General features: G+C 34.9%; 1 protein-coding gene across 1 annotated transcript; it reads left to right on the plus strand.

Annotated features, from left to right (window-relative positions):
• The first annotated feature begins 8,467 nt into the window (after positions 1-8,467).
• Positions 8,468-22,364, plus strand: LOC128556701 (peptidase M20 domain-containing protein 2-like). Its single transcript, XM_053542338.1, has 7 exons — positions 8,468-8,661; positions 13,252-13,423; positions 16,050-16,198; positions 16,581-16,723; positions 16,908-17,074; positions 18,101-18,353; positions 21,206-22,364. The coding sequence occupies exons 1-7, from the start codon at positions 8,468-8,470 to the stop codon at positions 21,331-21,333; spliced, it is 1,206 nt and encodes a 401-aa protein (XP_053398313.1). The 3' UTR covers positions 21,334-22,364.
• Positions 22,365-23,079: the final 715 nt, after the last annotated feature.

Here is a 23,079-nt window from a genome sequence, read left to right on the forward strand (position 1 = left end):
TTCACAGTTGATATAATAAAGGAAATGACATAAATTGAAGACATAATGGAAAACATTGAAAGCTCCTACAAAGGAAAACGTGTCCAGCTTTATAGCTAGGCAGTCTTTTTACCAAAGGGATCTCTTTTGAATTTAGATATACTTAACTATGAACTATAGAATAAACCATGAAACATTGATGCAAATAAATGCTTTTTAAAACCTGGACAACAAGGCTCGATGATTTAAAAACTCCTTATCTAAACAACTGTAAATATTGTTATTTGTTATTTTTTTTTTAATATGTGTAATTTTTCTTATGAAACACAAAGCATGGCTATTGCTGATGAAGCTTATTCGGATTGGTTTCATTCTGATATACAGTAAAAATATCAAATACCGGTTTAGAATGTTACCACGTTAACATGTATAGAGTATCTGTTTTTGTCAGTGTAAGATTGAAATATCTTTCACGAGTGAACACCAGATGCAATATTTGGTGTTTCATGAATGAAACATACTCTAATCTTACATGTATTACAAACAAGTTTCCTTTTTGGGGCGGTGCGTAAGCTCCGCCTCCAATGGAATTAAGACGGGAAAATGAAAGCCCGTCACTTCTTAGTGCAAAACGGCAAAGCGCATCCACTTTCTACATCCTCTCATAAAGAAGAGCACATAAAACAAAGCGGATGAATATGACCTATATTGCGGCTATTTTAAACTTGTCTGGTTCCCGTCGTACTATGTATTTTAGTACGACAGCGAAGGAGGGGCCGGTAAACCAGACTATTTTTAAACTCTGACGTCATGAGGGAAAACCCCACTTGGTTTTAATCTGAATTGTCTAAATATATACAAGTCAGTGATTTGTAGCCTGGCGGACTACTTTTTAAATTTTTTTCTTAAAACGACGCCATCTTGTTCTTTCCAATAACTGCAAAAAAAAAAAAAAAAACATATCTACGCGATTATTATAAACTGAACTTTTATTAGGTTCGTGAGACCATGGTACAAATGTATAGTGAATGCATACCGTATTGGCAATTACTACATAAAAGTTTTTATAACGGAAACGCTTGAGGAAACGGAAAGTGACTCATGTTAACATTTTTCAGGATTTTAGCTTTCTGCAATTCAAATTAGGAAGATATTGCATCTGGAGTGTTATTGAATAAAATCATCGAGGATACGGGTTGCCTATTTGTTCTGTCAAGCGGCGTAATGGCGTGTGTATAAGTCACGTCATTTGTTTGCTTAGTGAAGATGGGTAATTCGGTAAACAACTGAACTTCGGACAAAATTTTGCATGGCAGCAAATCAAAATTATTCAAGAATGTTAAGCAGAACAGAGAGGTCGGGCAAAAAGCTAAACAAGGTTAGCGTTTGTTTATCAGCTCATATTTTTAGTCCTATCAATAAGACCAGACATAACATATTTTAACATTTTGACGTCTATCGGTTATGTCCGGTCTTATCGGATCGCCATTTATAACATGTAGCCAGAAGTGAACACACATCATGTCGCCTTTATTCTTCAAATTACAAACAACATAACCCAATCCAAAGTGAACGAACACTACTTACACCGAAAATAATCCTTTTTTCAACTGCATATGTGAATAATTACAAAATAAAAGTTACTTTTCATGTATAAATATCGAGTTGTTTCTTTCAACTGTATGTATCGCTGTGTAACGTGGTGTGCAACATTGCCGGTCTATTCCGAATGTTGTGTAAATACAATTTATTTTGAGAATCAATTTTAGACAAAATATTTTCGCTCTAAATCAATTGGCAAATAGTTCACGTTGTTTTTCGTCTATGTCGCATCTAAATATATTATAACCTGCTGCATATGCTTGAAAAATGGCAGAATGTGTATTGAAAACTGTACACAATTGGCATACATTGGATATAAGGGTTTTTAAAGGTAAATTTAAATGATATATATTACTAAAATATGATAAATAACGGTAGGCTAAACTGTTCAAATCTGCGTACATCGTATATTTTATGTTTGAGAAAATGCTACATTCTACATATTAGGGCCCTTTTAGACGTTACAATGCAGATTAAAAATGAAATATAAAATAATGAATGTTGAAGGTAAAATGAGCATGTACACATCTAATATTTTGGACTACTCTTATTTTATAATATTTTTGATTTATTTCAAAGGCTCTATTCAATAATTTAGCTGTTTGTGTATTCAAAGAGCTATAAAAATAAATAGATTGGCAACTTGAAAGGCATGTAGAGCAAATCTCGCCAACCTCCCGTGACAAAAAATCGAGATCTCGTTTACCGGAAGTGGCGCTTTCTCCAAGCGCCATTTTGTATGCGAAAGCAATTATTCATCGGTAAAATAATTATCACGGTATGACCACACTTCTTTCGATGGCAAAAAAAAACCCCGAATACTTCGTATCTTAAGACCATTTCAGATTAAACTAATTTTGTTTTAGAAGCTAACATGTATTTTAAATGTAGTTTTAAAGGTACGAAATTGTAACTCCATGCTCGCCGATGTTTGTTTTTAGTAAGATAACGCCGAATCACGTTCTGACACGAGCTCACGCGAGATTACAGCCAGTTGCCATTCTGTGTATTTTATACTTCTTTGGTGGTATTCTAGTATTCTACTGTCAATTCTACTTTTAAATTTCTTGTACAGGCGCGCAGCTGCACATAATACTCGTAAAGAGGGGTAATGCAGTATAAATAGATAGATAATGGCAGTGTTCGAAATTCGCGGTAGTCTGACAGCCCGTGGCTACCAAATTTCAGCTCGGGCTACCGATTTGCCGCAGGTACAAGCCCGACCCGGCTACCGAATTTTCCTAATTTGTTTAAAAAATCATGCTAATTAAACGAGTACTGCATCCAGACTGAGAAACGCTTATGGAATTATTGTTGGTTTTGCACTCTCACTTGTTGACAATCAAACACAGTGTCAAAGACGTAACTGCAGCGTTAATTGGCTGAATACAATCACCTCTAGCGTAACAGATAATTTGATTAGCTTTCATACTTCTCGTGAAAATCTCACAAGTACCTGCAGTAGGCGGAGCTTAAATTATGCTATCAGCGTGTGTGTAAATGTGTATTCAGCACTAAGTCTTGTTATTACATCTTGCAAATTGTCAACAGTCCGAGTTGCAGTAATTGGCGAGTGCGGATCCTAAAAAATCAGGCGTAACAGTTTAGATTTTGGTTTGGCAAGGAGTGTCATGTCCGATGCTTTTGGACTCTGACGATGCTGATCTGGACTGGAGTATTTAGAGTTGAAATTTTTCAAAAACATGGCAGACATGTACTGTATGTCTTTTTTATTACTTCAAACATGCATAGAGATGTCTGTAAAACAAAATGTTATATGGTGCAAAAAGTATGTATTTTAAGGTATTAAAGTTCGGGCTAGTGAAATTGGTGTCGGGCTTGGAAAATTTCCAATCTGGTAGCCTGAACGGGCTAGTTGATTGAAATCTGAATTTCATACACTAATGGTTTGACGTATTAATCTTCAGATTTTTATGCAAGGTAGCAGGGGTGGCAAAATCTGATTTTGACTTGTTTGTCCTTTTTGTCAGTTGCTATTTTGTACTTGTCCGTATAGTAGTTATATAGTAAATTCTAGTCAAATTAGACTGGTCCGTACAAGCTTTGGGACAACCTGGGCAATACAGACAATTGAATTTGCCACCCCTGGGTAGTCGAATGTATTTGATGATGATCATGAACGAGCATTAAATTACATCGTCAAAGGTAGTTGTTCTTTGAAAGTCAACAGGTGTACGGCTCCAGTCGCATTCGGTTTAATAATTACAAAACGCACATTTTTACAAATTGGTATCCAATCAATTGGACCTCATTCTATTAGTGTACAATGAAAAACAAATTGTTTATGCAACAAATACCACTCCAATTAACTGTATCCTGTCGATTTGCCATTTTCGGAATCGATAATAACTTACCGGTAGGTATTCCGTAAACCACATGACCGATTTTTGGTTTCACAACCTTTTCCATGTCGAAATTAAATCTTAATCAAGAAAGAAATCAACTATTGTTTGTAGCCACAGTTTTTCCTTATCAAATAGGATAGATCACCCTGACGTCATGCATCAACACCTGTTTATCTGGTGGTGGGCAAAAAAATAATTTTACATTGGGTCAATTCGTTTCACTTTTGCGGCGTACGCCGTTTCGCCGTGTACAACCAGCTAGACGTTCTTTTGGCTTGCCGGCACTGCCCGGGTCTACCCGGCGTACGCCGATGTGCGCCGGTCTTGCGAGATAGGCTAACCGGCAAATCATATATTTTCGCGATACAAAATCGAGTAAACATTTGAAAATTTGGATATTAATACCAGTAAATGTAGAAACATGCTGTAAGAACTATTTGCTAACTTATTTGGAAAAGGCCGCAAGAGAAAATCATAATAAATTGGAAACTTATTTTTTTGTTTCTGCAGCTCTCGTGGCTGGCGTACGCCGAAGCGTTCGTTTTATTGATAAATCGGTGAGATTTTTTTCTTGCCGCCCATGTGACCGGCGTGCCCCGGGTTGAGTGAAACGAATTGGCCCATTGTGTATGGGATTAGAATTTTTAATACTTAATAATTTCGTTCATTTTCAGATATTAAAAAATCAAAAAAGTTTCGAAATGCTAACGATATTCATGTTTCGTTATTCAAATATCTTTTGAAAATGAATAACCGTTTTAAATGTCATATGATTTAAATAGCGCTGTAGATGCCCTCAACTTTCAGGACACCATAAGTTATTTTACACTAACAACTTCTTTCCATAAACAGGGTTCGAATTTAAGCTCGCATACTCGCGAAATGCAAGTGCAAATTTCAAACTGCAAGGTGAGATTTCAGACACCAGCACTTTTTTGCGAGTGAAAATTTTTGGCCGAATAATGTGCATTTCTAACGGTCGTCTCGATCTTACACTGTTCTTTCTTTCGGAGCACTCTTTCATCTTTCGTTGTGAAAGGACGTTTACACTCGATACTTGTCCTGTGCGCATGTCTTTTCAACTGCTGACAAGTACCTGCGCCAATTTTGATGACGTTTACCGCATCCGGTGGGTTTTTTTGGTAATCTATTAATAAGTTACTATTTATATAGCGCAAATACGATTGGCTGGATTTGTCACGTGGATGTTTGTGTTAATGTTCTAAGAAAGTAACATGTCGCAGAAAATGCAAGTTGTTTTTCATTTAGCAAGTTAAAAAAATACCACTTGCGGTAAAAAGGCAAGTAGAAAATCAGGCTAAATTCGAACCCTGATAAATGGCATTTTTTCCCAATCTGAACAGTTATCACGCAGAAATTTTCACACTTTTGAGCAAGTCTCAATGAAACTTAGTCAGAATGTTACCCTTAATAAAACTTTCGATGAGTTCTTGATTGGGTCATCTAAGCTCTAAAACTAGGTCACCAGGTCAAATCAAAGGGAAAGCTTGTAAACACTCTAGAGGTCAAATGTTTGGCCCAATCTTAATGAAACTTGGTCAGAATGGAACCCTCAATAAAATCTTAGAAAAGTTTGACATTGGGTCATCTGGGGTCAAAATCTAGGTCACCATTTAAAATTAAAGGAAAAGCTTGTTTACACTCCAGAGGTCACAATTTGGGCCTAATTTTAATGGAACTTGGCCAGTATGTTACCCTCAATAAAGTCTTTGACGAGTTTGATATCAGGTTATCTTGGGTCAAAACTAGGTCACCAGTTCAAATTAAAGGAAAAGCTTGTTAACACTGTAGAGGCCACATCTATGGCTATATCTTCATGAAACTTGGTCAGAATATTAATTTTGATATTCTTTATGTCAAGTGCAAATTTGGGTGAGGTGGGGTAAAAAACTCGGTCACTAGGTCAAATCAAAGGAAAAGCTTATTGAGGCCACATTTATGACTTATCTTAATGAAACTTAGTCAGAATATTAATTTTGATATTCTTTATGTCAAGTGCAAATTTGGGTGAGGTGGGGTAAATTTAAAAAACTCGGTCACTAGATCAAATCAAAGGAAAAGCTTATTGAGGCCACATTTATGACTGTATCTTCTTGAAACTTGGTCGGAATGTTAATCTTGGTGATCTTTAGGTCAAGCTCGAACTTGGGTCATGTCGGGTCAAAAACTGGGTCACCGGGTCAAATCAAAGGAATAGCTAGTTTACACTTTAGAGACCACATTTATGACCATATCTTAATGAAACTTGGTCAGAATGTTAATTTTGATAATCTTTTGGTCAGTAGCTCAGGGGAGCGATACATGGCCTTCATGGCCCTCTTGTTTTATTTTCTCTGACTCACTTAATAAATTTAAATTTATATGACAGTAACCTAATATTCTCGATTTATTACATATTTGACGTTGCAGGAGTGTAATACAGCCATCAAATAAAAACGATACTACACTTTTGTAATAAAGCTTTGACATTGACGTGATTTATAGTATAGGCGACGTCGGTCAAATTGACCTGTTTATATAGCAGAAGAAAGTCGAATATTTGGTGTTTCGACAAGAAAGGCTAACATGTGATAAAAAGAATTCATCTTACATTTGTGACTATCCACGTTGAATTTATTAACTCTTTGAATATAATTGATAAAATGTGGTGTTTCACATTTTATCATGCAGTCTATCTTATATTTGGCATGAGTGTCATCGTCGGTCAGACGAAGTCTCTTGCGCAAACCACAGGTTCCTATCTCAATATTTGACTTTCATCTAAGAATGTTACAAAAACAGCTGAAATGCACCGCCCCATCAGTACTCTCAGTGCTTTGATTATTTCATGTTTTGACTACATTTACCTATTTCATAGTTTCTTGCCAGTGAAAAAAAAATTATTTGATATGTTTCACAGTGAAAATACCAGATATACATTAATAGTTCGATAGTTCACTGAAAAACATGTAATAAAAATAAATTGACGTTACTCAAATAATAAAAGGCTACTCGCATTTATCCTTACCATATTACTAGTCTAAGAGTTGTTTTGTTCAAGTTTAATTGTTTTGAGTACTGGAACGGGCTAGTTACCCGGATAGTCCACTTACCCGAATATATCCTTGAGTTGTTTTGTTCAAGCAGATTAGTTTTGTGTACTGGAATGGTCTCGATACCTAGATTGTCCAATTCCCGAACATATCTTGGAAGTTTTTTCGTTAATGTAGAGTTGTTATGTGTACTGGAATGGTGGTCCACTTTCCTGAATTATCATGGAGTTGTTTTTGTTTGTCGGGTAGAGTTGTTTTTATTCAAAACGATTGTTTTGTGTATTGTAATCGAAGAGTTTGTGATTATCAGGATTTAAATGTTTAACCTTTTTCGTCGGATACGGATGGACAATGGAAAAAGAACGAAAATATTAAAAGTGAAATAATTTGATTGCAGTATAAATATGGGTCATACTGCACCCAGAGTTTTTAATTTATCATCACAGTTTATGATAAAGGCTTTATCTCATGTTATAAAATGTTACCTATCATCTAAGTAATACTACAAGTTGTAATGTACTTCAACAACAGCTAACCTTGTGGTACATGTATTTCCATTGTTATTTAATTCTTGTTTGTCTCCCTGTGTAGTAAGTCATCGGATTATAATAAAATAGCAGAATTACTTATTATCTACAGGGTAATGTAAAACTTTATATTAATTAAGTTGTCATGTGGTTCTGGTAGACGCAATTATTTTGGTCTTTTTTTATAAAGAATGAATAGATGTCAAATGTTCTGACTGGTTCATGACTTATGTACCATATATGGTGATGGCTGGGTTTGACAGCATTTTGTGTTGCCTTTCACTGGAAAATAACGTGTGCTTATCAGCTTAATGTAGACGCTTGTCAATTTACTAAGGAAATTGCATTTGCATTTGTTAAAATTTATGTTGACACTTGTTGATTTACTACTTAAGCAATTTCGCGGTTTAAATTTATACATACAATTCCAATAAATTCTTTACCGGAAACTGAACAAATTTGTCAGTCATATCATTGAGATACTTTAAAGTACTGTGTTAATCCGTGGTATATCAGCACTCTGTGCGACCAATCGGATCATTTTGAGTCAGTGAGGTTTCTTATCTTTCACTGGGTATGTGTGTAAATATGTCTAACAAGCAGATGTATTTAATATAATACAACATGACTTGAACGACTGTCAAACGTATTAACTTTGTAAATTTTACATCCTCATTAAAAGAAATCTGTCTGACCGATTTTAAGGTGGAATGCTTTGAGTTGTTATCTACAATGACAAAATACATTATACATATAAAACGATATTGTTTCAGCTGATAGTATACGAGTATGATATAAAATATATATACAGAAAATGTATTAGTGCATGTGGGACCGTTTCTTCAAGACACAAACTGCAATACTTCCTAAATCTCATTTACTTTTCGTTTGCTCTTACGAAGACACTAAATTATATCTTATTATCTTAACTTAAAAGAGAATGATACATCTAAAGCAAAAGGCATATGAAGCAATAGACACTTTTACCAGAGACTTGGAGACAATCAGCAAGAACATCTGGGAAAATCCTGAGCAAAGCTATGAAGAATTCAAGGCACATGCAAATATCACAGACTTTCTGGAGAAACATGGATTCGAAGTTGAAAGAAAATACGTAACAGAAACGGGTTTTAGGTATTTTTAACTTAGTTCAAATCAAATATAACCAGCCAATGTTTACGTAGTACCTTTTGTACTATGTCGTTTCACGTATGGTTCTATGCATAAATGTGGTAAATATTAAGGTGCGCGGTGAAGTTTTAAAATTGATTATAGTTATGTCTAGTCACTTATGTTAATTCAATTATTATTGATGTCAGACCACAGTTCGTACATGCTAATAAACCTCTGTTGAATGTTAGGTCAACAATAAACTTTAATATATCATTTTCTTTGGGAATTGCTTTCAAAACACCATAATTGCAGTTACTCTATGCATGACCTTATCTTCTATCTTCTGTTTGTGTAAGGATGCAATTTATTGTTTTCACTAACACAACTTCTCTACAAATTTACTGATGTATTTCTTGCTTTTTATTTTGTCGAAAATTATTGAGGATTTATACAATTTGCACTGCTCATACCATGACGTGAGCAATGTGTAACATTTTGTTAAAGATCGTTTTCAAACAAGATTACTTTGCCAGAAATACAAGAAATGCGCAAGAAATACATCAGTAGATTTGTTAATAAGTGTCCATAATAAGTACGACAGGGCATTAGTGCTAAGAGTATTTAATATGGAACAACGAGTCAACTCTGTGTGCCAGGCTGGATATGCACAACTACGCAGAATAGGTCACATCAGACGGTATCTTACCAGTGATGCCACAAAGACCCTTATCAACAGCCTGGTTACTTCACGATTAGACTACTGTATTACCTTGTTAAGTGGTATTTCAAACAGCACACTTAGCAAGTTACAACATGTCCAGAACACGGCAGCTCGCGTCATCACTAAGACGCCCCGTCGCAATAATATAACACCGGTTCTGAAGGAGCTGCATTGGTTGCCAGTGAAATACAGGGTGCAGTACAGGGTTATGACCCACACCTTAAAGGCTTTACACAATCAGTCCCCTGCCTATATTAGGGATATGATAGAAGTGTATAAGCCGGTCAGAAACCTAAGATAACAAGACACGCTGTCACTGGCTATGCCAAAAACTAAAACCATAATGTATGGCAATCGCAGCTTTTCATTCACTGCTCCAAAGCTTAGGAACTCCCTTCCCGTCAAGATCAGGGAAGCTCACACGCTAACTGCAAAAAAACCCACTTCTTTGTACAACATTTCGTTCACTGACCGATACATTGTTTTTCTTTTCATAAAACAGCGTAGAACAGAATTTTATCCTAGGGTCACTTAAGGTAGTGGACCCCTAATAGTAATGTTTAAAAATTGGCATTTGTTTGGTATATTCTTAAAATTGACCGTGTTTCGCACTGTGTTGCAATTTTTAAACAACTTTTACCGTGCCGTTTTATAAATTTTGTATAATTTATGGTATTTCCTCAAGGTCAAGTAGAGCTAAATTCCATAGTGATGACCACTATCCAAAACGTTTGCAAAGAATTCATTATACTATTAATTTTGATAAAAGAAATATCAAACTATTGGTAAACAATTACAAAACACAAAATGAAACAGTTTCATTTTTTCTAGGGTGCCTCAAGTAAACGGATTTAATGAGCCAGAATTCTAACTCCAACATTGAAAAATTAAGGTCGAATCCTGCGGGTCTGTTTTGAATTTCGGTCACTTCATTCAAAAATAACAATGGGACAGAAGTGAAACCTACCTATATTTCTTCCACAATATGTAATCTAAAGAGTGAAGGCAAAATAGAGAACTTTTACCGCGTGTAACTCAGTATTTTTAAAGATGTCTAACTCTACCCCTTCTTTTTCAGAGGTAAATTCACTTTGAGCAGCAAGAAATCGGTAATCAAATGATTTTTTTCCCACTTTTGTACAATAAATCAATAATAAGTCTTGGAAGAAGTAAAAACTTACTAGAAAAAAGGAAAATAAGTGAAAAAAATTTGGTCCCAGTGGGGCTTGAACCTACGCCCGCCCCCACCCCCCCTCTGAAAATTGCTGTCAAATTAGGTTTATGGCAGGAATTGAATACTCTTCAAAAAGGAGGTTCTCTATTACGGGTCAAATACCTGAAATACTTTTAAATATGTATGTATGTGTCTTGCTTTATCTACATGTTTTACATTCATGCTTTTTGTTAATGTGGAATGCATTTTTTTTGTATGCGTATTTGTTTGTATTGTTTGCAATTTATTTTGTAAAGCACTTTTGAACGTATACATGTGCACGAAAAAGAGTGCTATATAAATGTGGTATAATAATAGTAATAATAATAATAATAATAATGATTTAATTAATTAACTCAAAATTCTAAGAAACTAATTCAGCGTTTCAAGATACATTACTCTAAGTTTGGGGTTACTGTGTCAAAATTGCGAGATGCTAATTATGACACCAAACGTAGATGTGTCCACAATTTGCTGTAGAAGCTAAGGTAGGGCTTATATTGGTGGGTCGGTGGTCTAGTGGTAACACGCTTGACTGTCAATCCAGAGGTTCGGGGTTCGAATCCCCGTCCAGCCACTGGACATTTCTGAGATGTTCTTGAGTATCTCCCACCTAACTAAGAGGCCTGTATTGGTTCTTCCCAAGAAAGACGGTTTCGCGTGTATCGGTGCTATACACTGGGCACGTTAAAAAACCAGACTGTCTATTCGCAAAGAGCTAGGCTAAGTTAGCCGGACAGGCCTGTATCTAAAATGATTTTTCTCTATTTGTTCTGGGGGCTTTATCTCACTGACCCTCTGGTCAGATCGCTCTGTGTCTGTACTAGTAGAGGATGTATTTCGCTCCCTGTGTGGCTACGTTTGCTATATGTAAAGCGCCTCTGAACGTGTTTACCATGAAAAGGGCGCAATATAAATCTGGTATAATAATGATAATAATAATATATCAAGGTATGGTAGTACATGTCCAAGCCATTGTATCCGTTTTAAATCGTAAACATCTAAGTGTCAATAAAAGTAATCCGTTAACATATTTCACCTTTGACAGATGAATAAACGACCAAACTTTGCGCATAAAAGGAAATAATATTTAGTCAACTTTTTAACTTGAAATTTCAAGTCAACATCTCGAAAATACTTAATAAAGCACACCTGACACTAATGATTTTAATAAATAGTTTTAATCAAGATTACTTTGCCAAAACTATTCGACAAAATTAAATAAGTCTAAACAAAATATATACCATAACGAGAAACATACCAGTAGCCTTATTAAAGGTGGTCAATCACATTTAATCAACATTTAATGACATTTTTTACTTTTTGTATATTCTGGTAGAGAGTTATTTAAGGAACAAAAAGACCGATTACATAGAGTTAGATTCCTATTTGAAATGTATATTTTATTATTTTTATAAAATTTTGTAATTACTCCCCTTTAATATGAAAGTATATAAAAAGCTGGGTATTTCTTTTTATTTCGATACAATGTCTAGTTTTACATTTGCATTTGATAGACATAATCAACTATTGAACAATCTGAACCAAAATGCAAGTTTTAAAGCTGTGTGTAGCTTTTGAATTCATTTATTTCCAATCTATCTTGGTTGCGCAACCAAGATAGGCAAAGGGAGGTAATAATAATTTTTCAAACTTGAGTTTCTAATGAATTCCATCTAAATACATAATTTTTAATGCAAATATTTTACAAATATATTACAATATGTCTAATATTTATACATTTCCTTAGGCAAAGTATGTTTATCAAATTTATACTTATGATAAAATAACTCTATCTTGGTTGGGCAACCAGGACAGGAAAATGAAATTTTAAAAATACCTCCAGTGAAAATCTAATTTGTATTAAGTGTTAAGTGATTATAAATGAGTGTAAATGATCAGATGCTAAAGTTTCGAACAAATCCGCTACATGGCCAAAATCTGATTATCCACCTTTAAGGAATTTCATATCCCATTTTAAAAATAAAAGAAAACCAAAAACCAAATTTTCTCGCAAATGCAGTTCTTTAATTGATACCGTAGCCTAAATAAACTTTTGTTACCACTTTTGTGCGTGAAGTACTACTAACAAATATGCGTTAATATATGTGGACAACCTCCTGCAACTAAGGCAAACAGCAGGAAGCGGGCATTGTACCCGGTTATTGGCCTGCCATGAATGGGCAGCATCATTTTACCATGTGTCGTCGAGATAAAAAATCGTTAACTTTATAATATGCCGATAATTTATAGAGCTATTGTTTTTATGAATATAATTAACAAGTCATGCATGCATTGAGGTACAACTCTCAAATTAGTCTTTGTCATTGAACATCATGAAGATACTCTCTATCGCTGTAACAAACGATTTATAATTCTATTACTGTACACTCCTTTGCAGTCAGAATGTCAAAAGAGAGGAGCGTGTACAAAGGGTACGGCAATTTTGTCTGCACCTTTAGTTGTGTAATGAAGTGTACTGGAAGAAATTCTGGAAACATAGTTTGTTCATAAGAGGTAAAGAAACACCAACGCACTCAACCGCACAAGATTAAACAGAATAACAACGAATCCAAAGAGACTAGAAATAATTACAACTGCTTGCCATAGTCATTTCATAGAATATTCTTGTCGGTTGTTTGCTCAAAACTAACATACTACTTTGACGTTATTTTAGATCGGTATTTGGCGACAGTACAGACGGTCCGCATATCGTAGTTATATGCGAGTACGACGCCCTACCTGTAATTGGACATGCTTGTGGACATAACTTAATCGCAGAGGTTGGCTTAGCAGCTGGTATAGGTATCAGAGCCGCCCTAAATAGCAGCGAGAAACCGCTGGGCAAGGTAGGACAGTCAACTGGTGTAGGTATCAGAGCCGCACTAACAGGCAGCGAGAACCGTTGGGCAAGGTTGGAGAGTCCACTGGTATAGGTATCATGCTGAGCCGCTCTAAATAGCAGCAAGAAAGCAGAGGGTAAGATAAGTCGTATAGCTGATATATGTATCTGAGCCGCCCTAGATAGCAGCGAAAAACTGCTTGGCAAGGTAGGTCATACAGGTAGTAAAGCTATCAGTGCCGTCCTAAATAGCAGCGAGAAATCGATTGACAAGGTAAGTCATATAACTTGCAAAGGTTTCAGTGACGCCCTATATAACAGCGACAAATTGTTTAGCAATTTAAAGTTGATTTTTTTTCAAAAGGCGGGTGTCTTTTCAAATGTGTACATAGCTGGAAATGTTGTTGGGTTTAACACCGACACAATAATAAGACATATGGCGACTTTCCAGCTCTGCTTGTGGAGGAAGACCTCAGATGCCCCTCCGTGTATTATAACATCACGGGCGGCCACCTGGGTAGAACTACCGACCTTCAGTAAGCCAGATGGATGGCTTCCTTAAATGAAGAATTCAACGTTCCAAGTGAGGCTCGAACCCACATAGTGGTAAGGAAATACATTGACAGTATTGTACGAACAAATATATTGGTAAACCGAACTGTGTAGGTTAATTTGAGATCTTGAACCAGCACGGTCCTATGTTTTTAAATTTTAAACTTTGTGTGCTAAAAAAGAACTGAAAAGAGAGTAAATGCATGCATGCGAAACAGAATATTATAATCTTTAGGGTAAGGCACTGTGTAAATACGAACTAATCTGATAAATCAGTTTTATGTGAATGGGAACCAGTTTAATATAAATGAGAACCATAGTGCAAGAAATTCATAAAATAATTGTACAATTTCTTTGAAATGATTGCAGAAGAATGTATATTATTACGCTTATTTTTATACATAGGAAGCGGGTTGTAAAATCCAAAGTGGTCTCAAAAATTTAAAATAGCCGCCATAATTAACATTTCTATAAGAAAATGCTGTATCTAGAGAAAATAAAAAAAAGTTAGCATTAAACTATAGATATAAATATTATATAGTATAGATACATATTGGTCTTTGAAACAAAGTTAATTCATACATTTTGTTTTAGTTTTGAAAACAAAATAAAACAAAAAGCATTGTTTTTATTTAAGAAATGATTGTTTTTGGTGTTCATGCGAAAAGAACGACAGAATAGGATCGGCAAAATAGCGCGATTCTTGTTTGATATGCCGATCCTATTCTGTCGTTCATTTCGCATGAACTCGGAAAAATTATTCATTTCTTATATTTATATTATATGCAATTACTATACTTTATAGTACCATTTGTAAAAAAAGGTTATATCATAAATTGCACACATTCTGTTGTTTTAACATTAAAATCAGCTTCCCCGCCATTCTGTTCAAAAGACAGAACAACTGCGACGTCAGCCAACGAAGGTTCTCTCTGATTATACGAAGACGTCGTAGAAACAACGGCCCGTTATCACTAAGCAGAGTTGTCGTAACTTTGGCGCCTATACTTTTGCTGTTCATACAAAATGAACGTCATTATTTTCAATGGAAAAGAATAGGGCAATTGTAAAAAATTTGCTTATTTATGACATCCCTTGCAATGACCACTAATATATGCATTATAGGCCTGGCAAGTACCTGCTATAAAACTACCAGTGGCAAGTGCTGTTTTTCTTTTCAATAATAGGTATAGCAATTATGCCTATAGTAGATCATTTTTATATTTAAAATATCACATAAAACAAGTTGGCAAAATAATTTCGGTAATTTAAAGAAGATGGAAATCAATTTCTTTCTTTGCTTTATGTTTTTTTTAGATACTATCTTTAATTGGGGGGCAACATTTATTCATAACTGTTGCATTTAAACAAGGGGCTGAACACATTTTACACAATAATGTTAAGTTCCAAAGACTGTAGGTAACATAAGATAAGATCATTTGTACTTCGAGTCTGGACAACACGTATACTATTGCTTGTTTATTTTAAAAGCAATTAGTTCTCAGTGGTGAATCCATCAATTGATTCTTAATTAGCTCATCTTTGAATATGATGGCCATAACAATTTTTGTCCAAATATGGTTGTCTGGATTATGTAAGGGTATATATTTTATGTATAACTGTTCCAATTCGCATCCCTTTTACGTGATGTAAATAACTGTTTCGCCTTTTTCAAATAAAGAGATGGCGGCCATCTTAGATTCTGGCGGCCGTATCGACTTCTTTGAGGCGTAGTAATAATCCACTACTGTACAGTTGTTCAAGCAGCACACTTGTTTTGCCATTTTCTTATAAAGCTGTGAATTATGGCGTCCATCTTGGGTTTAGATGGCCACGTTGGATTTCCAGAAACCACTTCCAAGGCTTAATTAATGCTTATTACATTATTTATCTACTACCAAACCCAAGTTGCATGCTTTTCACAGATGGTGCACAATTTACCTTTTTTAAGCACAGATTTTTATGTGAATGGGGACCAGTTTTGTGTAATTGAGAATCAGTTTATGTATGAGGACAAGTATTGTATAAATTGTGAATCACTATGAACTGATATGTGTACATGTTTAGCTTTACATCTTTAGCTCACGGTTCTCGGAACCCCTGCAGAGGAAGGCGATGGTGGTAAAATTGACATGATAGAGTCAGGAGTGTTCAAGGACGTTGACATTGCACTGATGGCACATCCGGCTCCATTCAACCAGGATGCGTTTCATGCTCTGGCGTTTAACCAGTACGTGCAACATGCTTCTTGGTATACTTCTTGGTGAACATAGAAACTGAATACATATTACATACTTAAAATGAATTTAACGCATGTAACTGTGCATGCGTTACAGACGAAACGTGTATTTATATTCAATACGGTAAAAATCTCTCTTAACTGTATTGCATCCTCATTGCGCTGTTCACTGGTCAAGTCACAAACCAAGTGAGAAAATTTGATTTATTCTGTATTTATTTAAAACATCTGTTATGCTTACGTTAAACATCAGTCAGAATGCATGAGACGTAAAGAACAAAGGGGTAATATTTTAGCTATAGCTGAAGGAAAAGAGGAATCTAGCTTTAATATATCCATAATTTTCGTAACATAAAACATCTGTGAATTTCAGAGTTACTGTCAAATACCATGGACACGCCGCTCATGCTAGTGCATTCCCCTGGAACGGAGTTAACGCCCTTGATGCTGCTGTGTTATGTTATCAGAATGTATCTTGTCATAGACAACAGTTTAAATCAACATGGAGAGTTCATGGTTATATATATTTTTATGATCATCTTTCATTTTTGTAGACAAAGTTACACCTGGTTATGCTGTTCTGTTGATATAAATGCTAATGTTTTCAATACATTTAAGATGATACATGACAATGTTGTATAGCGAATGATATCTAGGAACATAGGGTGATATAAAACTAAATGTGAATAATACATTTTAGGTGTCATCAAGAACGGTGGAGCAAAACCAAATATTATACCTGATCTAACAGAATTCGAGTTTTATGCACGAGCCCCGAGTAAAGCTGAGCTGAGTGTGCTGATGGAAAAACTAGACCTATGCTTTAAAAGCGCTGCTACAGCTACAGGATGCTCCGTTGAGTACTTAGTCAAGTTTTCAGTCTCGTGTATTTTGTGTGTGCGCGCGCGCGCGTGGGTGCGTGCGTGCGCGCGCGCGCGTGGGTGTGTATGTGCGTTGCATTTAGGGGAATGATCGTTAATTTTTAAAACAAGTAGTAGTATATTAGATTGGTTCGGTACGTGCTATAATTATATTGAGGTTAAGTGAAAAGTAAGCTTACATAAAGCACCGTACAACATTTTAGTCAAGCTTAAAAGTTTGTGTTTGACGTAAGATATATGTTAGGTGGGGATACTAATGAATTATAGCATAACGAAATGAACTGAAGATAGATTCTTAAATTTTCTGTGATAAGAAAATGTGCAATATTGAAATTCCATAAACCAGACTGCATCAACACACTTTAAACTCCCCAGATTTTTTTTATTGATTTTTTGTTAGTTTGATTAGTTTGCCACTGAAAAGATTGCACTTCGAATATGAGTATTTTCTATATTTAAGACTCAGATGTCTCAATGACGATTAATAGAATTATGTTTCAGAATCCTCTTTCAAGTAGAATGGATTCCGATTTAATTTCTACGCCAATGAATAAAAATGTAATGAACAAGTACGTGTTCAATATTGCCTATGTAATAACAACAAAACATCTCTACTTGGGAAAGTTTGTAAATGCCAGAAAATGCAGATTTATTAAATCTATGTACAATGCCTTTAGCGTAGTTTCGAAATCTTATCTTTGAACGTTTGAAAAATAAATTAGAAGGTTCATAAGCAATGATATGCCTGAAAAGTGCTCACACGGAATCTTTTCCATGCCATATCTTCTTAATATCAAGTCAGGTATAATAATTACCGTTAAAACCTACCTTAAACGACGCACAAAATAGTAACAGGCGTGGTCTCCTCCTAGAAAATGTCTCGTGGGATTGCTACCTTGTTGATGTTTATTTTGTAAACTTGTCAACATCTGATGTTCTTGCATTAATACATTTCACACAGACTTCATCCGTTTTTGGTATGTTATTTATAATATCTTACATTTCCTTGCAGGCTGAGATTTGTTGGTCAAAAAGACCTTGTTACGATATGAAAAACAACAAAAGTATTAGTGACGTGTATCACAGAAATGCTAAAAACCTGGGTGTCGACTTTGTCAAACATGGAGTCGCCCATTACGCTGGCAATATTCCTACCGTATCTACCGACATGGGAAACGTGTCGTACGAAGTACCAAGCATACATCCTATGTTTTATATTGGTACTGATGCGGTCAACCACACAAAAGGTTTCACGGTTGCTTCAGGTAATAGTATACACTGTCAAATTTTACTAAATTTTCCTGTCGTATTTAGATAAATCGCTTAACTTATTGTATGTAATTGTTAGGTTGGCGCGGCCCTTATAGACAGGGACCCTCACCCTGTATTCATGAATCTTGTAACATCAAGCCGTAATAATGAAATGAATGAACTGGCACGCAGAAAAGTGCCATTCAAATATTCCAAATTTAAATGTAAACACAAAGTCACCGCATCCGAATGTTCAAATGAAGTAAGTATAATAGTTTAGCACTACCACTCTAAAGCATCATGTACCACCACAATCCGATAATGTTATAATACAAAATTAATTCAGAATTAACAGTTCTATCAATTCAGTATTCACTATAATATTCAAGAATTTTAAAGGTGGCAGTTTACAGACAGCGATCTGCATACATTTTAAGGTATTGGAATTAATATTAAAAGTAGCAGTCCTAAGGTAGTGAGTTTTATATATTTTTTAAGGTAATAATTTAATAGGAAACGAAAATAAAGTAAAATAAGGTGTCATGCATCCTTAGCCAGCACTACAGACACTATCTTTCGGTTCAGCCTGTGCTGGAAAAACCCAAGAATATATGACATTATACATTCCTTGTGAAAATGTAGTGGTGCCTTAAACATGTTTTACTCAGCTGAAACACTCGGCACTCTAATGTCAGCACAACAGACATCACTGACTAAGGAGAAGACACAAACAAAGAATAATGGAATATTTTAATAAAGTAAAGATTCTATCTATATTGTTTAGTTTCTTTAGTGAAGACTGTGCTTATCTTTAATTAAAGTTCCCAGTTGTATGGGCAATAAAAATTGAAATTATTATCTATATTTTTTAGTTTCTCATGAAAATAAATCAGGGGGGAGTGTTGAATTTACTCTACATAATTTTTTTAGTTTCTCGTGAAATTAAAACAGGGGGAGTGTTGTTTTATAAAATTTAGTTTATCTTAGTGCAGACTGTGCTATTATTTAATTATAGTTTCCAGTTTTTATGGGTAATAACAGTTGAAATTACTATCTATATTTTTTAGTTTCTATAGAAAATAAAACAGGGGGGAGTGTTGTTGATTAAACCGTAACGTATAACACAATAAACAAATGATAGTCCATCCATCTTTTAAAATATTTTAGCCTTGTGTACAGACACTATGAAAACTTAAATACCAGTCTGCTGTATTAGAACACATATCCGAGAAACGAATGTAACCATGTAGCCTGTTGATTATTCTTGATTTTCACAATATTTACATAAACATTTCACCCCAGTCCTAATTAAATAGCTAATAAATGAAATGGAACATACCTCTGAACAGTTTCCAATGACATTTTTACTTCTAAATTTCTATATCATCACATACAGTCCATTTCTATAATGTATCCTTTCTTGGCGGATTATATCCGAACATGACTACACTACGGCGCAGTGTTCACAGAGGCAGCATGCGCATTTCACAGTCTAAATAGATATTTCTAAAGAAAATTTGACTATAATAATTAGAGCAAATAGCAATGAAATCATAATAAAACCATTCAATTCATAATACTTTACAAAAACTTGATCGTTTCTTTCGTCTGCTTCGTACACCGGAAGGCACGGAGTGTAGCTTTCCTGCCGTACCACAACCGTATTTCAGTATGAGTAAACTGTATACTGATCTAGGGGTCTGTATGAAAATTTTACAAAATATCATTAGGAATTGACAATTATGATAAGAAAACCGACTGATGGGAAACGTGTCGTACGAAGTACCAAGCATACATCCTATGTTTTATATTGGTACTGATGCGGTCAACCACACAAAAGGTTTCACGGTTGCTTCAAGTAATAGTATACACTGTCAAATTTTACTAAATTGTCCTGTCGTATTTAGATAAATCGCTTAACGTATTGCACGAACTTCCTTTCGTGCTTTACCGGCTAGCATACATTGGTATATAGTAAACATGTTAAACAGCTTGCCGGTCAATAGGCAGAACAGTTTTGACTTTAGGCCGGTAAACCATATATTAAGTGTTTTATTACATAACATAAGAAATAAATAAATGTTTTTGACAGGCTAAAGGGAAAGCTTAACGAAAAAATCATAAGAAATAAATGTTCCTAAGATTTTTCGTTAAGCTTTCCCTTTAGCCTGTCAAAATTTAGAGTTGAACTATAAAGCGGTCGATAGCACTGTCTCTTGACCGACAATTTATACAGGGAGTCATTTACTAAGTAGAGTACATTTGGCGTCACACTGCCAACATATAGTATCTAATTTTCTTGCCTACCTAGCGGGGAAAGTATACATTTATCCGAGCACGCGCCGGGGATAGATATTCCTGTCTTTCCCTAGGAAAAAGCCTTGTCTAAAATAGCGTGCACTAAGGTGACGTCACATAGTACTGGTACCATTGTGACGTCATAAACTTTATAAATAATGTCAGGAAATACCAAAAACCTATTTGTATCCACGATCTATTTTGAACATGATAGGCAAGAAAAATGATCTAACATGTCTGCCTGTGTAAGACAGCTGCTTTCCCTACCCTCGGGACAGCATGGATAACGCTCGGTTTTCCATTCCACACTGTCCCTTAGGTAGGGAAAACCCCGTCTTACACAGGCAGGCATGTAAGATCCTTATAGTGTTTAACACATTACAGTCCATTTATATACGAAGACTATTATTTCAAGGTTCAAAAATGGTCCTTAATAGAAGCTAGTCTTTGTTCACAGGCGATCTTTCTTACAGATTTTACCATGAATACAGGTTCTAGTCACTATATATTATCACTCTATTTTAATACTACGATCTAATACTACGATCGGAACGTTTCATCGTTTCAGGTTCACCAGAAGCACAGTCGTATACGATTGCTGTCTCCAAGGCCATTGCAGCCACTGCTATTGAAGTCCTTCAAGATCCAAAGTTACTTGCTCAAATAAAGGAGGAATTTCGAAGAGTCAGATCTTGAAGTCAACATTTTATATAATATTTATATTATACAAATCGGCACTTTTTCTTCGCGGAACTCTTGTATTTGTACTGAGCAGTAATCTTCAAAATGCGAGGGTTGATCTAGAAGTAATGTCACTGCGTCCATCGTGCATTTTTATCTTTATTATATCATAGAAATTATACCATGTTGTACGCTTTAAAAGATGAAATATTATTTCATAGTGTTGTTCCGTTTTAGATATATCAATTTTTCAAATTTTACCATTCACCACATTTCGCCTAACGCAAAAAATAGCTCTTGTTTTTTCAGTAAACAGAAAAAAAACCAAACAAAGGCAAGCACCAACTGACTTCAAAATAATGCACCTAAATATTATATGAAATGACAAAGATGTGAAGTTACGGTTGCATCCTCGTAGGTTAAAGTTTGCTATGCAGTTTTTAAAAACGCTTGTTATTGCTTAAGGAGGTAGGTTACCTTGTTACAAGGGTAAATTCAAATTAGTTGAACCGCAGCACATTTTTGTATTTCGTGTAATATGAAGTTTTAATTGCTATAATCTCAATTTCGTTTGTCTCTGTCCCTTCAAGTTCAATTTTTATCCAGGTTTGAAGAGTGTGACCCTCCAAAGGTATTTCATATGAAAGAAGAAGGAAAATACGGATATTTAACACTTTTCAGTGTATTTTAGTTTCATTGATATCCGTAGAAGTCTGCATAATTGATAATTCTACTAGTATGCACGTTATCTTTCTAATAAAAGCTTAAAATGTATATGTCGCGGGGCTCGTGTTTCCATGGTAACGTATTTTCTCTCATTTTTAAACAACTATGTATAAAAATAGGGGTTTTCGACGGCTTCAGTGCCATTCTGTTAATGACCAACATGGAATATTTGGGTAATATTATTAGCAAAATACCAAGCAGTTTACATGGTACCCTATTTTTCTTAAAGTTTAAAGTAACCATGGCAACAGAGATGTTTAAAATAGCTTATATCTTGCTTTTTGTCGTAGTTTCTTATAAAAAATATTGAATAAGATTATCTTTCTAGTTAATGTAGCTATAAAACATATTATTTCTAACGTTAGTTATATTTCGTGTCAGTGACGTCATTTTAAGGCAACATTGTTTTGAAGCGTTTCTGTGGCAATTTATTCATTATTTCTGAATTATTAAACCATAAAGCATCAGATCGAAGACAGGTTCATGATTTGTTTTCAGAAGAATGAATATACAAACACATTTAGTTTGTCGTAAACGTCGTCGTAAATCGTCACGTTAGCTTCCGGTTGGACATGCGCACATACAAATATGAAGGTAACCTACCTCCTTAATTGTTACGTCAGTAACTTCACCGATCGCCGTTACCATGGATATCCTGATAAGTTATCACAAAAATTGTGATATTTTTAGAAAATATTGCAAGTTGATCAAAATACTTTGGTAGCACGTTTTCTTGTCTTTTTGTCATTACACATACATGTATAACACATTACACATATCTTTAAGGATGCAATAACATTACTTCTGGATCAACCCTCGTAATATGACGTCTGCTGTTACGCAGTCATTGTAAGAAGTATGTTAAGGACGCTCGCTACAGTTTCGTAATTTTTTTCTCAATAATAGAGTTTGATGAAATGTTTTGTATTAAAAGATCATGTTAACATGATGTATTGAAAAATGAAATAAAAATACTAGGTCACCAGCTTTGTTTCAATTTAATTTGCCCCTAGATATGGTGCTATTTTTAACATT

Source organism: Mercenaria mercenaria, chromosome 4 (assembly GCF_021730395.1).
Source record: "Mercenaria mercenaria strain notata chromosome 4, MADL_Memer_1, whole genome shotgun sequence".
NCBI lineage: Eukaryota > Metazoa > Mollusca > Bivalvia > Venerida > Veneridae > Mercenaria > Mercenaria mercenaria.

Coding starts and splice junctions, on each gene's coding strand:
- LOC128556701 (XM_053542338.1), top strand. CDS start 8,468: ATGATACATCTAAAGCAAAAGGCATATGAAGCAATAGACACTTTTACC. Junction 16,199..16,580: donor CATGCTCTGGCGTTTAACCA/GTACGTGCAACA, acceptor TGTGAATTTCAG/AGTTACTGTCAAATACCATG. Junction 17,075..18,100: donor GATGCTCCGTTGAGTACTTA/GTCAAGTTTTCA, acceptor ATTTCCTTGCAG/GCTGAGATTTGTTGGTCAAA.